General features: G+C 36.2%; 1 protein-coding gene and 2 long non-coding RNA genes across 4 annotated transcripts; all 3 read left to right on the forward strand.

The window, feature by feature from the left end:
* Positions 1 to 215: 215 nt before the first annotated feature.
* On the forward strand, positions 216 to 5,066 carry LOC125245822 (nuclear factor 7, ovary-like). Its single transcript, XM_048156603.1, has 6 exons — positions 216 to 774; positions 1,631 to 1,726; positions 1,841 to 2,071; positions 2,198 to 2,220; positions 2,303 to 2,421; positions 2,772 to 5,066. The coding sequence occupies exons 1-6, from the start codon at positions 403 to 405 to the stop codon at positions 3,314 to 3,316; spliced, it is 1,386 nt and encodes a 461-aa protein (XP_048012560.1). The 5' UTR covers positions 216 to 402; the 3' UTR covers positions 3,317 to 5,066.
* A 2,333-nt stretch (positions 5,067 to 7,399) lies between these two features.
* LOC125245937 lies at positions 7,400 to 9,308 on the forward strand. Of its 2 annotated transcripts, none has more exons than XR_007179630.1 (3): positions 7,400 to 8,631; positions 8,771 to 8,934; positions 9,263 to 9,308. It is a non-coding gene; the product is annotated as an uncharacterized LOC125245937 (long non-coding RNA). The 2 variants fall into 2 exon arrangements; XR_007179629.1 differs by lacking the exon at positions 9,263 to 9,308 and adding an exon at positions 9,048 to 9,254 and having other exon boundaries at positions 7,401 to 8,631.
* Positions 9,309 to 9,313: 5 nt separating this feature from the next.
* LOC125245947 lies at positions 9,314 to 10,847 on the forward strand. The gene is made up of 2 exons (XR_007179640.1): positions 9,314 to 9,374; positions 10,365 to 10,847. It is a non-coding gene; the product is annotated as an uncharacterized LOC125245947 (long non-coding RNA).
* The last annotated feature ends 2,608 nt before the right edge of the window (positions 10,848 to 13,455 follow it).

Here is a 13,455-nt window from a genome sequence, read left to right on the forward strand (position 1 = left end):
AGAACTTATTTTGTTTTATAGGATCAAATTCTCTTATAATTTTCTAATATTTAATACTACATATTCTCACTTGATTCTTTATTCAATCCATTGAGTTCAGAATATGCTTGAAAGCACAAATAAAATAAAGGTTAAACTACAACCAGTCTGTCTTCAGAAACTCCACCTCTTACAAAACCTACCAGGAAGTGACTAGTCATTATTTCTAGCTTTCATTTTTGCTGAAAGCTAAAACGAGTCAGTGTTGTGAAGAACAGAGAAGGACAAATTATATCAGGATTTTTGTGTATTTCTGAATTAACCCAGATAAGATTTTGATTGTAATGATTATTTACTTTTCAAACCAAAGTTCAGAAAGTGAAAGTAAATTGTAGATCACTGGATCTTTTACAAGACGAGGAAATGGATTCAAAATCTGTGGAAGAGCTTTCTTGTCCTGTTTGCTGTGAAATCTTCAAGGTTCCTGTTATTCTGTCCTGTAGTCACAGTATTTGTAAAGAGTGTCTACAACAGTTCTGGAAAACTAAGGATTCTCATGAGTGTCCTGTCTGCAGGAGATCCTCAAAATATGAACCTCCAATTAATCTAGCGTTAAAAAACTTGTGTGATTCATTGATAAAGGAGGGAAATGAGGAGATCTGCAGCTTACACACTGAGAAACTCAAACTCTTCTGTCTGGAGGACAAACAGCCTGTGTGTTTAGTGTGCAGAGACTCAGAGAAACACGCCAATCACACATTCAGACCCATCAGTGAAGTGCTTTCATCCTACAAGGTAAAACAAATGTCTCTCACTTCAAGTGCTAAATACAGTGATAAACATAGGAACAGTATTATTTATAGACCAGTATTTATTTTTGCTCAGACTAAATCTCCATGACTTCCCAGACAGCATGGTGACATTGATACAATGTTGAGTTTTAATAATGAAATTGACATTACAATGTTTAAAGTGTGTTGGAGCAGCATTGACATTTTGATGAGAGTCGACAGCACACATGGGTGAAGACAGTGACATTGAACTAACAGTGATTTTTAGTTGATGAACACAAGATCCTGCCGGCATGTATCTCTGTAGATGTGTTTCTCAATCAGTGGGGCGTTTTTCAAAAAACGATGAAAATACAACTGAAATGTCAACATAAAATAATGTTGAGATCTGATGTAAGATCGTCACCAGAGGGCACTGCGGCTGTTGATTCAACATTACCATTTATTCATTTTTGATCATTTCAGTGTTGATTCGACAGCAATGATGTAGAATCAATCACAGTGTAACGATGATTCAGTGTCATTACCATTGATTTGTTGAAATCTCACCATTTCCTCAACAAATTAAACCAGCATCACTTTTTAATGTGTTTAATGTGAAGCATTGACGCATCAACACTGACTCAACATTGTTTCAATGATCATATGATATCTGGGTTACTACTGATATTCTGCACTGAGCTTCAACCCCTCTGATATTCACATCTTGAATGTAACAGCATTGGCACAACACATGTTTGTTTGAAAATCAGTAGAAATGTAACAACATACTAAATAATATAACAACAAAAGCATCCAAACATACAATGTTTAAACCTCTTAGCTACATAAGTTTCACAGATTTTCATCTTAACCTGTAGGAGGAATTTAATACAGCACTGACATCCTTACAAACCAAGCTCGAACATGGAGAACAAATGAAAGCAAAGGTTGATGGAATGAATGAACACATCAAGGTGAGGATATATATAGTTAAATACTCCACATTCACACACACAGAGTTTATTAATGACATTAGTGGAGTGTGTTTTAATACAGAGCTGACTGAAGGGAATGTGATTTGATTTCAGTCTCAAGCTGAGCAAACAGAGCGTCAGATTAAAGAAGAGTTTGAGAAGCTTCATCAGTTTCTCAGAGATGAAGAAGAAGCTACAATCACTGCACTGAGGGAGGAAGAGGAGCAGAAGAAGCAGAAGATGAAGGAGAAGCTGGAGGAGATGAACAGAAACATCTCATCTCTTTCACACACAATCAAAGACATGGAGGAGATGATGAAAGCCAATGACGTCTCGTTTCTAAAGGTGACAAATGAATCTGGCCTCATTCTTTGAGCATAAAACTACTTGTCAATGTTGTATAGAGAGACTCACTGACAATAATAGTGTTTGATAAGATATTAAAATGTTTTCAAACTCTTTATTTTCCAGAACTTTACCATCACAATGGAAAGGTGAGTGAGCTGCTCGTATCTCTTCTCTCAGAGGATCTGAACTCAAATTCACTGCAGTTCTGACTCCTGAATGTTCCTCCAGAGTCCAGATCTCACAGCCGGATCCAGAGATGAGTTCTGGAGCTTTGATTCATGTGTCACATTACCTGGGTAACCTGTCGTTCAGAGTCTGGAAGAAGATGATGGAAACTGTCCAACACAGTGAGTCTCAGCAGATTTGACACCAGTGCAAAAGATAGTTCAGATATAAACTAAAACATTTGATAGAAATATAATCACTTGAATTTAGTAAATCTGAACTGTATTTCAGAAAATCATCAGATCATACAGTGAACTCTTAAAAAGTCTATTCCTCGTGGTCTATGCTTATGTATTAGGATACAATAGCGTTTAGTGAATACTGATATTAAACCTGAAGCTTCAATCCATTCTGACAGTAACTGAGAGACCATTGTTATGATTTATGATCTCTTTCAAGAAAGTCTTTATATGTTTTACATTTCTAATGCCATCATATTTCATCCTCTATTCTGATGTTATTCTCTCTGCAGCTCCGTTGACTCTAGATCCAAACACAGCATATCCATGTCTCACACTCTCTACTGATCTGACCAGTGTGTCGTACAGTGGTAAAGGTAAAAAGTGTCCTGATAATCCAGAGAGGTTTAACTGGTATGCATGTGTTCTGAGTTCGGAGGGCTTTAACTCAGGAACACACTGCTGGGATGTGGAGGTTGGTGACAATACATACTGGAGTCTTGGAATAACCACAGCATCAAACCAAAGGAAGAGATACGTTTTCTTTGACTCTAACGTCTGGCGTGTGCGGTACATGAATAGCAAATACAGCTCAGAATCCCCAGAGCAACCCTGGACTGCCTTTACTGTTAAGAAGAAGCTTCAGCGTGTGAGAGTACATCTGGACTATGACGGAGGAACAGTGTCATTCTCTAATCCTATAACCAAAAACTGTCTGCGCACATTCAGGACATCCTTCACAGAGACTGTCTTTCCATTCTTATTTAATCACTGCACAACTTCCCCTCTGAGGATTTTACCAGTTAAAGTGTTTGTAACAGCAGAAAATCACAGTTAAATATGAGTGAGTGAGGCTGCAGCACTGGATTCTGCAGTCAGGTGCAGCTGCTCCAGAGATTAGGCTTGTTTGACTTCATGCAGCGCTGCGCAGAGAGATCGACGGCTGACTTGAAGCAGTGCATGCTGGTTAGAAATTTTGTCTGACCTGAGACAGCGCCAACGCCACGTGACTGTGACTTATAGCTTCAAAGTACCGCGAGAGCAATTCGAGAGCAGCTGCACAAGCTCTGATGACACAGCTGTTACACGATTGGCCGGATTGACCACATGACAGCGATCACGTGTGTTTCGTGTTTATTGTCACACCTTCAGTTCCACTAATGCTCACAAATCTGTATTTTTATTATAGTTAAAGCTCTTTTCATGTAGTTTTATATTGATTTATATTGTTTCTTGTTTATTAAAATAAAACTGATAAAAACATAGACCCCACTTTGGTATTTAAATAATATATGCTTATGTTGAACTTATTTTTGTAAAAACAGAGACTGTGAGCAGTACATAAAGTACTGAATGAAAATGTCTCGGAAACATCTGTATTTTTGACAAATATTCCATTTATTTAACTTCAGCTGTGATAAAGTATGCAAATGCAATGCAAGCATCACTATGGGAAGCAAAAAACTGTCCGACTTCACGTCTCTGTTTAAGCTCCTCCAGACATGCATTCTGTCTCAAGTCAGATAACATTTCTAACCAGCATGCACTGCTTCAAGTCAGTCAGCCACCGATCGGTCTGTGCAGCACTGCATGAAGTCAAGCAAGCATATTGTGTTATTATTGGGAGATGAGAGGGTCTGTATCTCTTACTATTGGCAAAAGCGTAACGGCTAACTTGGATCATGTGAGGCACCTCAGCCTATCGTGTTTCAGTGACAACAGTGTCAAAGTTTTATGACAGTCGGTTACAGCTTATGTTAATCAGTTTCTTGTGGATTAGTGCGTTGGTCTTGTGAATAAATGTTTATATTTGGTGTTTTATCGCTAGTAAACAAACAGTAAGATTGCATTGTTTGTGAAATGTGCTTTACTGCGGGAAAAAAGGCACGAATATCTCTATTAGTTGCAAATTACTAGTCACTGCAGTTTACTTTCATTCATTAAAAAGTGTTATTTCATCATCATTAGGCACACAGTAGTCTGAAACGTGTCTAGTGTATCGGTCTGATTTTCGGGGCGAGGACATGATCGGCTAGGAATGTATTTTCAAATCCACATTGAATTTCGCTTCATTGATCATGTGATATTTCTTTAAAATGCAATCGCAAGTTTCTTAATTGTGAGAGTAAATGCAATTAAGTAAAGTAACATTTAAATGATCGTTTTGCTACAGTTTTTGCTTGACCATGTTAAACATATCTAATCATTTCTGTCATTTTCTTTTTAATTTTGCAACTTATAAAACATTAAAATATCTGTTTAAATTGTATGGTTATGAAATGGCAAATGTCAAATTCAATTAGGCCAATTGAAAAATTTAGATGTGATCAATCACTAGAAAATGTTGAGTTGGAGTGGATTTGTTTTAACACTGTATAATTATATAATATTGAAGGGGTTGTATTCTGAATCCACTGCTGCTTCAATATCTTTTGAGTGCCGCACACATTTTGGTCTGTCTTGTTTGCTATGCAAGGGTAAATAAAGAACTGCTTGTTTTAATAAATACAGCATTATCTTTTATATCATAGTATTTTGGCTGAATTACATAAAAAAGTGAGTGCCCACATAGTTACAATAAACTTTAAGTTGATGAAAGTAATGTGATGCACTTACTGCCTCCAATGCTGCCATTCTAATGACAGACAAACACGTGTCCAACATTCGCTGGTCAAAAACTTTCTAAATCCATTTCAGCTTGATTTTGGTAAAATGTTAATAATATAATGACACATGGAACTGTCTGATTATATATTAAGCCATTTTAACAGTGGCTGACCCCCCAAAAATCAGTGATATAGTCTAGTTTTCTAATAACATATTTTTATTTACCGTTTTTTAAATTTTTAAATTAGTATGACCGAATTATTTAAAAATAAAATGTTTAAAACAACATTTAACCCTCTACCGCACGCATTATAATAAATCTATAAAAAAAATATTTGACTCTTTTTCTTTTCTTAGAATGGCTTAACTTAAAGTGCTGTAAAAAAAATTTTGGAAAAAAATATTATTTTAAGGTACTTTATGATATGTAAGTGTATATAATTGATATTTTTCCTCAGAAATGTTGTTTGTATTGAATCAATTGGTGCTATTATAAGCTTTAGCAGTAATTATAAACAATACCTTATACTTATTTTCCAACATCTTGTGCTTTTCCATTCTCTTTTGCTGAATAATGCTTTATATTCTTTAAATTTCATTACATTTCTCATGAATATTATTTAAATTGCAAATGTAGACAGTTAAAAACAAATCTAATACTGTTCATCATGTATCATAAAATATTGTAGTTCATGAAAATTCAACATTACGCAATCTTATGAGAGGAAGGTTATGAACATGAACCCCCCATAATCCTTGAAACGTCACCTTTTTTCTGTATGAAACTTCAAAAAGCATTTTTTTTTCCAGAGGTGAGACACATGTAGACATCACATTTGGTGCACTTCACCCTAACAGTACACTTACATCCACTTGCACCTGCCTTTTTGAGACACAATGGTAGGCCAGTGGTAGGTCTGGGCCAGTATACATGGCTGTGATGGCAGATCTCTGATGTTGATTTAATCCATAATACAAATGCCATGGCAGTCCACAACATACGACTAATCAACATTATATCACTAGCATTAATGTTTTTATTGTTATAGCTTAACAGACTGCAGCTAACTTTTGCTAGCTAGCTAACCTATTATAATAATGTCATTCCATTATTGCGCAGTGTTGCCATATGGCAACAAAGACATTTTCTCGATTTACCAAAAACTAATTTCATAAAAACATTTTTGAGTGGTGAATATGTCATCATACCTTACCTGAGATGATGTTAACATTTTTTTTTTTTTTGTGAACGTGACATGGGCCATCCAATTAAGAAATTATTGATCACTTTTTATTTATTTGTCCCTTTGTATTGGTTAAAATGTGAGAAGCCAAAAAAGATAAGAAATCTTTATAAATATATTTCAAAATAATAAAAAAATGGCCAAAAATATATTTGCGTATATTAGTATTTTTCATCCACATCCACATTTGCATTTAGCCTAAATGTAGGCTACTGTAAGATTGAATTCCTTGCCCCTGAAATACTTTTTGAAATATACTTTGGTATATGAGTGTTGAAACTAAATATATTTTCTATTTTAAAAATATATATTTCATTGAGATTCACTGTTATATTTGGTCACAAATATACATATATATATATATATATATATATATATATATATATATATATATATATATATATATTGCTGTATGGGTAGGAAGCTGTTGATAAAATTATTAAAGTATAGGTGTAAAGTATAAGCGAATGCTCATTGTTGTACTTGTTAAGGCATATAAAAAAGACACTGTCGTTAAGAAGTTGTCTGCTACTCTTGTTTAAATCAATAATTGCAAATCTATTTTCTTCACAGCACCCAGCACCAAAGTCCCTTTAACTCTGCAACAGAAGGTGCTGGTAGACTCTTTGGCTTCGTTGTAGGCAGAAAGTTGTTGCCATCAGTTGTTCTTTTTCAGCTCCCTTTGCTCCTTCTCGATGGTAGAGATCCTCCAGCTTCTGCAGTGTCATCGGTTGCTTCAGTGGATGCGGTGACTGTTGGTATGGACTCAACATACCAGTGTGGTGAACATTGTGAAGCTCTAACCATGATATTGAACCTCTGATCCTGTCAAATCTCATGGAAACTGAAACATGATCATCCCCTTCAAGGACAGTTGGTATGTATTTGTGTAACTTGTTTGTCACAGTGTTGTCTTTAAAGCCATAATGTTGTGTAATATCATTTTTTTTGCATGTTAAATTCTTTGAAATGTTGGGTTGTGTTTGCTTTCACTTGACATTTGATATTCAACAGTGCTTTGATCTACCTGCATTGACACTATTCTTTAAGAGCTGCTGTGCAGCCAAAATTATATACCAGTTATCAATGTAAAGCTGCTTTGACACAATCTGCATTGCAAAAAGCATTATATAAATAAAGGTGACTTGACTTCATATGTTTAAAACTAATTCGATGTGTAGGTAAACTATGTTCTGGATGATCGTAGACCATTGAATCAAATCATTGTGAAAGATGGTCAGACATGCTTGACAAGAGAGAATCTCATTACCTTGGAAAAAAGAAGGTTCATTTATGGTAAGTAATAATTACCTCATTTGTGTTGTGTAAAGATATTTTTGTAAGAAAGTTTTGATGTCTTTCTACAGGGAACAATGTTTTCATAATAGATCTCCATATTCCTCCAACATGGATCCAGCCTTTGTGCTGTGACACTTTGTGTAGTCTTCCAATAAGTGTTTTAATTCTATAAGATAAATCAATTTTATACAAAAAACATTTCAAATTCAACCTTATATTTTACACAAGGTAGACTGCCAGAACAAAGATCTCCTGATTTTCCCACTCTAGACCCCAGGACACTTTCTTCTCTGTGTAAATTATGGATATGAACATTTGTAAACATTTTTTGTTGGTGTCAAATTAGTTTGCAAGCTGATAAAAATCAGATCTTTATTACTTTTGAATGTTGATTGAAATTATACTGATAAAGATTGTTAAACCCATTGCCTGGGCTGCTCTCTCTGTAGGTTATGAAGGCACAAAAGAGAGAAATTTTCTTTCTTCACTCCCAATATTCGATGCAGGCACAAGGCTTTGGACATGAGCTTTATCAAAACATCTTAAGGTTACTCAAAGCTGATCTTTTGGCAGCCATGTTCCCCTGGCTTGTCAACACTTTTAAAAACTAGCTATTAAGTGGTCATGTTTCCATGACTTGCACTGTTCTTTAGAAATGCACTGTTCTGCATCATGATCAGTTAGTGTCCCTATATATCTGTTCCTGGACCATGGACAGAGTATTCTGGTCTGGATCTGTTGGTATGCAACAGTCATTTGCAGAAAATGTTTAAACACTTATAACCCTTTTCACTGAGCATGTAATTTCAGAATACAAAACAGGGGCTTCCTAAACAAGAATATGGCATTGACTGTGGGGTTTTTATGATCATGGTAAAAGACGTGTTCCGGTAAAATTGTCAACCAGCAGATTAGATGCTTTTAACTGGAAGGAATGATTATTTTACTATATTTGCAGTTTTCCTGGTATGTTGCCATGGAGGCACAGTTTGATTTCACAGATGTAAGTGCAACTTATTTAACAAATACAATAATACACACCACCAATAGTATATCTGTACAGATGTTTAATTGTGCACATAACATCCTTAAGTGTGGGACTGTAAATTTGTGTGGGTTTTTTAATTGGACCTCTTTTTCAGGATGACATGCCTTATTTGAGGCGGTGGTAGTGTAAGCTTCTAATTGACCCTCCGCCAGGAGTTTGATTGACAGGCGATCTAACCAATCATAATGCTGAATCCGCCATTTAGCCCCAGTCAGGGGAATTAGCAGATTACGTAGGTGGATTTGAACTTGAAAAATGGTGAGTACTGACGTCTTTCCGCGATTGAAGCAATTTCTATAAAAATGACAAAATTTGAGACTGACAAAGTGTCAACACACAAGACAAAGCAGTTTACTTTTGATATGAAACAGTGTCCTCTTTGCTCCGCGATATATTTTTTACTGCGTGAGAACATTATGTGTGGCAAGAGATCGGCATGGCTTGTCGGACGTAGCAACAGTAACTAAAGGGGGGGTCTTTGTGAACAGTCAATTGAGAACCTTCAGATTAAAGGTTATGGATTTGGTAGGAAAAGAGAATTAATCACAGTATTCTGGCAAAGCAAAACACAACTACTTTTATTTAGGCATGGCCAAAGGTTTGCTCATTTCACACAGGAAGGTTTACAGATGAGCAGTGGATATCTTGCCCCAGTCTTGTGTATCCCATGGAAGAGAAAGCATGTGAAGGTTACCAAGGTATGAATCATTTTATGTGAATGGTATGCTGTGCAGTTTAATTGCACACTTTTGATGCACTAAGCAGAGGTCTCTTAACTCTGCTCCTGGGGACATATTTAAGTTTTTTTCCTGTGAAAAAGTTTGTTCATGCCTTAAAATAGCTTGAATGAAACTCTACACCATTGCTTCATTTAGTCAGTCTCAGTAGTAGTAATAGTAGTAGTAGTAGTAGTAGTCATAATCGTAGTAGTCTGGTGGATTTTTTAGGCAGGTTCATACTGGATTTAGATTTTTAAAAATGTACTGTAAAGGAAAATCAATGCTTTATGTTTAATAAGAATATAAGAATTAAGAATTTCACAGGTAGTTTAACACTGGATTTAGATTTTTAAAAATGTATTGTAAGGGAATAATATTTTATGTTTTATAAAGGCTATTACAATTATGAAATATGACATGTTTTTGGTGAGTTCATAATGTAATAAATTTCACATAATGTAAAACTTATTACATCAAGTTAAAGATTTTATTACATTTTGAGCAAATTATTACATTATGAACAAAAATGAAAATTGTCATTATTCACCCACCCTCATGTCATTCCACACCGTAAGACCTTCATTCTTCTTCAGAACACAAATTAAGATGTTTTTGATGAAATCTGAGGGTTTTTTTTATCCTCTGTTGAAAGCAATATTGAGATATTAAAGTCGACTGTTTTAACAGTGCATGACTGCAGTGGTTCAAACGTAATTTTGTGAAGCAACGAGAATACTTTTTTTGTGCAAAAACAAATAAAAAATATCTCAATTAGTTTTCTGAAGGTCTTACTGGTGTGGAATGACATTAGGGTGAGTAATTAATGACATAATTTTCATTTTTGGGTGAACTAACCCATTAACCAACACAAACCTTAAGAGTTACCAAGTTCTTAAAAACATGATTGTTCAATAATTCAGGACACCTAATGCTGTAACTTATTGTAAAGTGTTGTTTTTATTCTTTAAGGTTGAAGTAAACGGCTTAAACAGGAAGTCAAAGAATTCAAAGACCTCATTGTGCCAGCTCTGACCCCATCATTGCTTATGTGACCACTGTGCCTTTTTTTTTCTTTTTCTTTTTTAAAGTAAAACAATGTTAATTCATGACACCTAATGCTGTAACGTTTGTTACCAATATGAATATTTAGTGGTTGATGTTTAATGGCTTTTTTTTTAAGAGAGAGACCTGTAACCAATGTGAATGTGTGTACATCTGTGTGGGATGAACAAACATGGCCAGTTTGTGTAGTGGATGAATTATGAATTTTATATGCAAAATGTTGAGCCATTTTTCATTCAGTGCAGAAATTGTCATGCTATTCGTGGAAGAGTCTTGTAAGTGGAATTTGATACGCTCAAGCCACACAATAGTCAAGTCAATAGTCACAGTTTTTGATGCTTCCAAGGCTTTGGTGGCTTCCTGAATCGTTCCATAAATGTGATGATGCTAGTCACTGCTTCTTTATTCAAGTTTGTCAGACGGCCTACTTCTTTCTTTTGAGGCGATTCTGAATGTTTTTCTGCTTGAAATGGGTAACCAGCAATTTGGCTGAGTCAATAGGCGCTTTTCTACTGCATGGGATGGTTCGGTACGGGACGGTACAACTCGCTTAAATAGTACCACCTCGGTTGAAGTTCCAAGCGTGCTGTACCAAGACTAAATGACATGTAAACACTGCCGATCACTGATTGGTCAGAGAGAATCATAACCACCAGCGTCATTGGATTTAAAACATATGACACCAAACCCGCTAGATTTAAATAGTCAGTAACAGCCGCTACAGTATCATTTGTTAGGGCAAATTTTTTCAAACGACTTGCTTTAAACAACCATCGCATGCAACTTGAAAAAAGAAATAGCTGTATTTAATGCATTGATAATGGCTGCCTTAACATTTTCTGCTGTTTTGCGTAGTTTGTTATTATACTGAGACGTGCAGAGCACTAGCTCACTTAACTCCCACTTTCTGTTGATATAGTGCAGAGAAACGCAGACATAGCCAGTTTTTCTGTAATCATCTGTCCACATATCGAGAGTGACTTCTGGTATTATTACTTGACGAACAACCTCTGCATATTTGCTGATTCTGCGAAGACAGTTGTTGGGTCAAGCAGGAGTTGAGTAGCATCGACACGACCGGCCTGAGCACCAATGTCAATCAAGCCTTTGCCATCACCATGCACAGTTTCAAAAGATCTGATGTCACTGACTGCACACAAAGTTAACAGCTAATTGGGTTACAGCATCCTCGTCTTCCCGTTGCAGCACATTTAGCTCAGTTTTCCTGGTAAGGTAACGATCGATTGTACCACTAGTTTTTGAAATGCCACAGCTGTTGATGCGCTTCCTCAGTGACAAAGTCCCAGTCTTGCGACTTTCAGAAGCTAAGACCTTAAGCAAATTTTACATGCAGCGAAGCCTACAATATTATTTTTCACTATCGGTAATTACTCCAAATGTATCCCAAACTTCAGACTTGATTTTCGACAAGAAATTACTATTTTGAAATTTCCACGTGCAAGATGTTTTTTTTTTTCACATCTGCTGATTCCATCTTGACAATCAGATGTGATATCAAGGAGGGTGTTTTGGAGGGCTCCTGCGCATGGTGGCTATCTTACAGGTCATAATCATAGACACAGTGGCGACATTTGTAAAATAAAAATAAAAAGTTAAGCAAAAGTTAATTGTTAACATTAATACTACACATTATTAAGCCTTTTTGCATCAAACAACACATTACAAGAAGACTAAAGCTAATAGAACAGTGTTTTTAGTAGGATTATCTAACTGTAATATTTTAGCGGATTCACTCTGCAGAGTTTCAGAAAAGTGGCGTAAATGCAGTGTACACATGACCATTGGTCTTCTTTTTATCATTATGAAATATAGGCTAAAACTTTTATTGAAATTGTGAATAGATTAAATACACTGACCCCTGGTTTCACAGACAAATCTTTGATCATTTTTGAGCGAGATGCTAACAGTCTAATCAGATTCAATGAACCATGCTAAGCTATGCTAAAAGTGGTAACGCCAGACCCGGAGATCGGCTGAATGGATTCGAAAAAGGTAAAACTAAACTGTTTAACTCTAGGGGAGTTGAAAAATGAACCTCTTTCCAAAAAAGTGGAGTGTTCATTTAATCCTCTGGCATTTATTTCTCAAACAGTTGAATGGTCTCACTTTCTTTTTTATGAAAACCACATATCCTCAGCTCCCGATATCCACCTGTTCTCTGATGCAGGCCCCTCTCTTGGTTTTTAAACTACGCCCCCTGAACACACAAACCTAAACCAGTCTGCTTCCTCCTTCGTGCAATTCCAACTCTATCCAATCGTCATCGCCGATACTCTATGGGGGAAAGAATTTGGCAATTGTCTTTGATGAGTTTTAATTTTTGAATACCCAATTTAAATACCCAATTTACTTAGCTTTTTTCCTTTTAAAAGATCAATACTGTGTTCAATTGAATTACAACAATCCCACAGGAGTTGCCTTTCGATTTTGGTCATTACGACATTACATGGACATTATGGGGAAACACCTTTCTCCAAGAAATACCTCCCCTTGAGCGTTCCGGAGTATACAATCAAGGATGGCTGTTTAAGACTTGTATGATCTGCGTGGAACCCATCGAGCTCCCCAACAGACACGAAAGGTGCATCTTCTGCTACTATGGCAGAAGATGCGAAGAACACAGCTAAAAGCCAAGTCACTTTCATGGTACCGAAAACCCAGGATTGGCGCAAACTAATCTGAAACTTACCTGGCTAACCAGCTAAATCATGGTATAGGCACTAGTTCTGACTACATCGCAGGCAAAATACAAACACTTGTGTGCGAAACATACACGGCTCATGTGTCCGAATGCGGAGCAGGAAGTTTTGAATTATCCACTGTAATGCGATCTCGTGAACATATTTTCCATTTGTGCTGGTCAACAACAGCAAAACAAACCACCTGCACAAAAACTTGAGCTTGGGTTGCGTCACAGGTAAATGCATTTCTGTGTTGTATGACTGAGGAAACAAGCACCTACAACCAATGTCTCTGA

This window comes from Megalobrama amblycephala, linkage group LG14 (genome assembly GCF_018812025.1).
Source record: "Megalobrama amblycephala isolate DHTTF-2021 linkage group LG14, ASM1881202v1, whole genome shotgun sequence".
NCBI lineage: Eukaryota > Metazoa > Chordata > Actinopteri > Cypriniformes > Xenocyprididae > Megalobrama > Megalobrama amblycephala.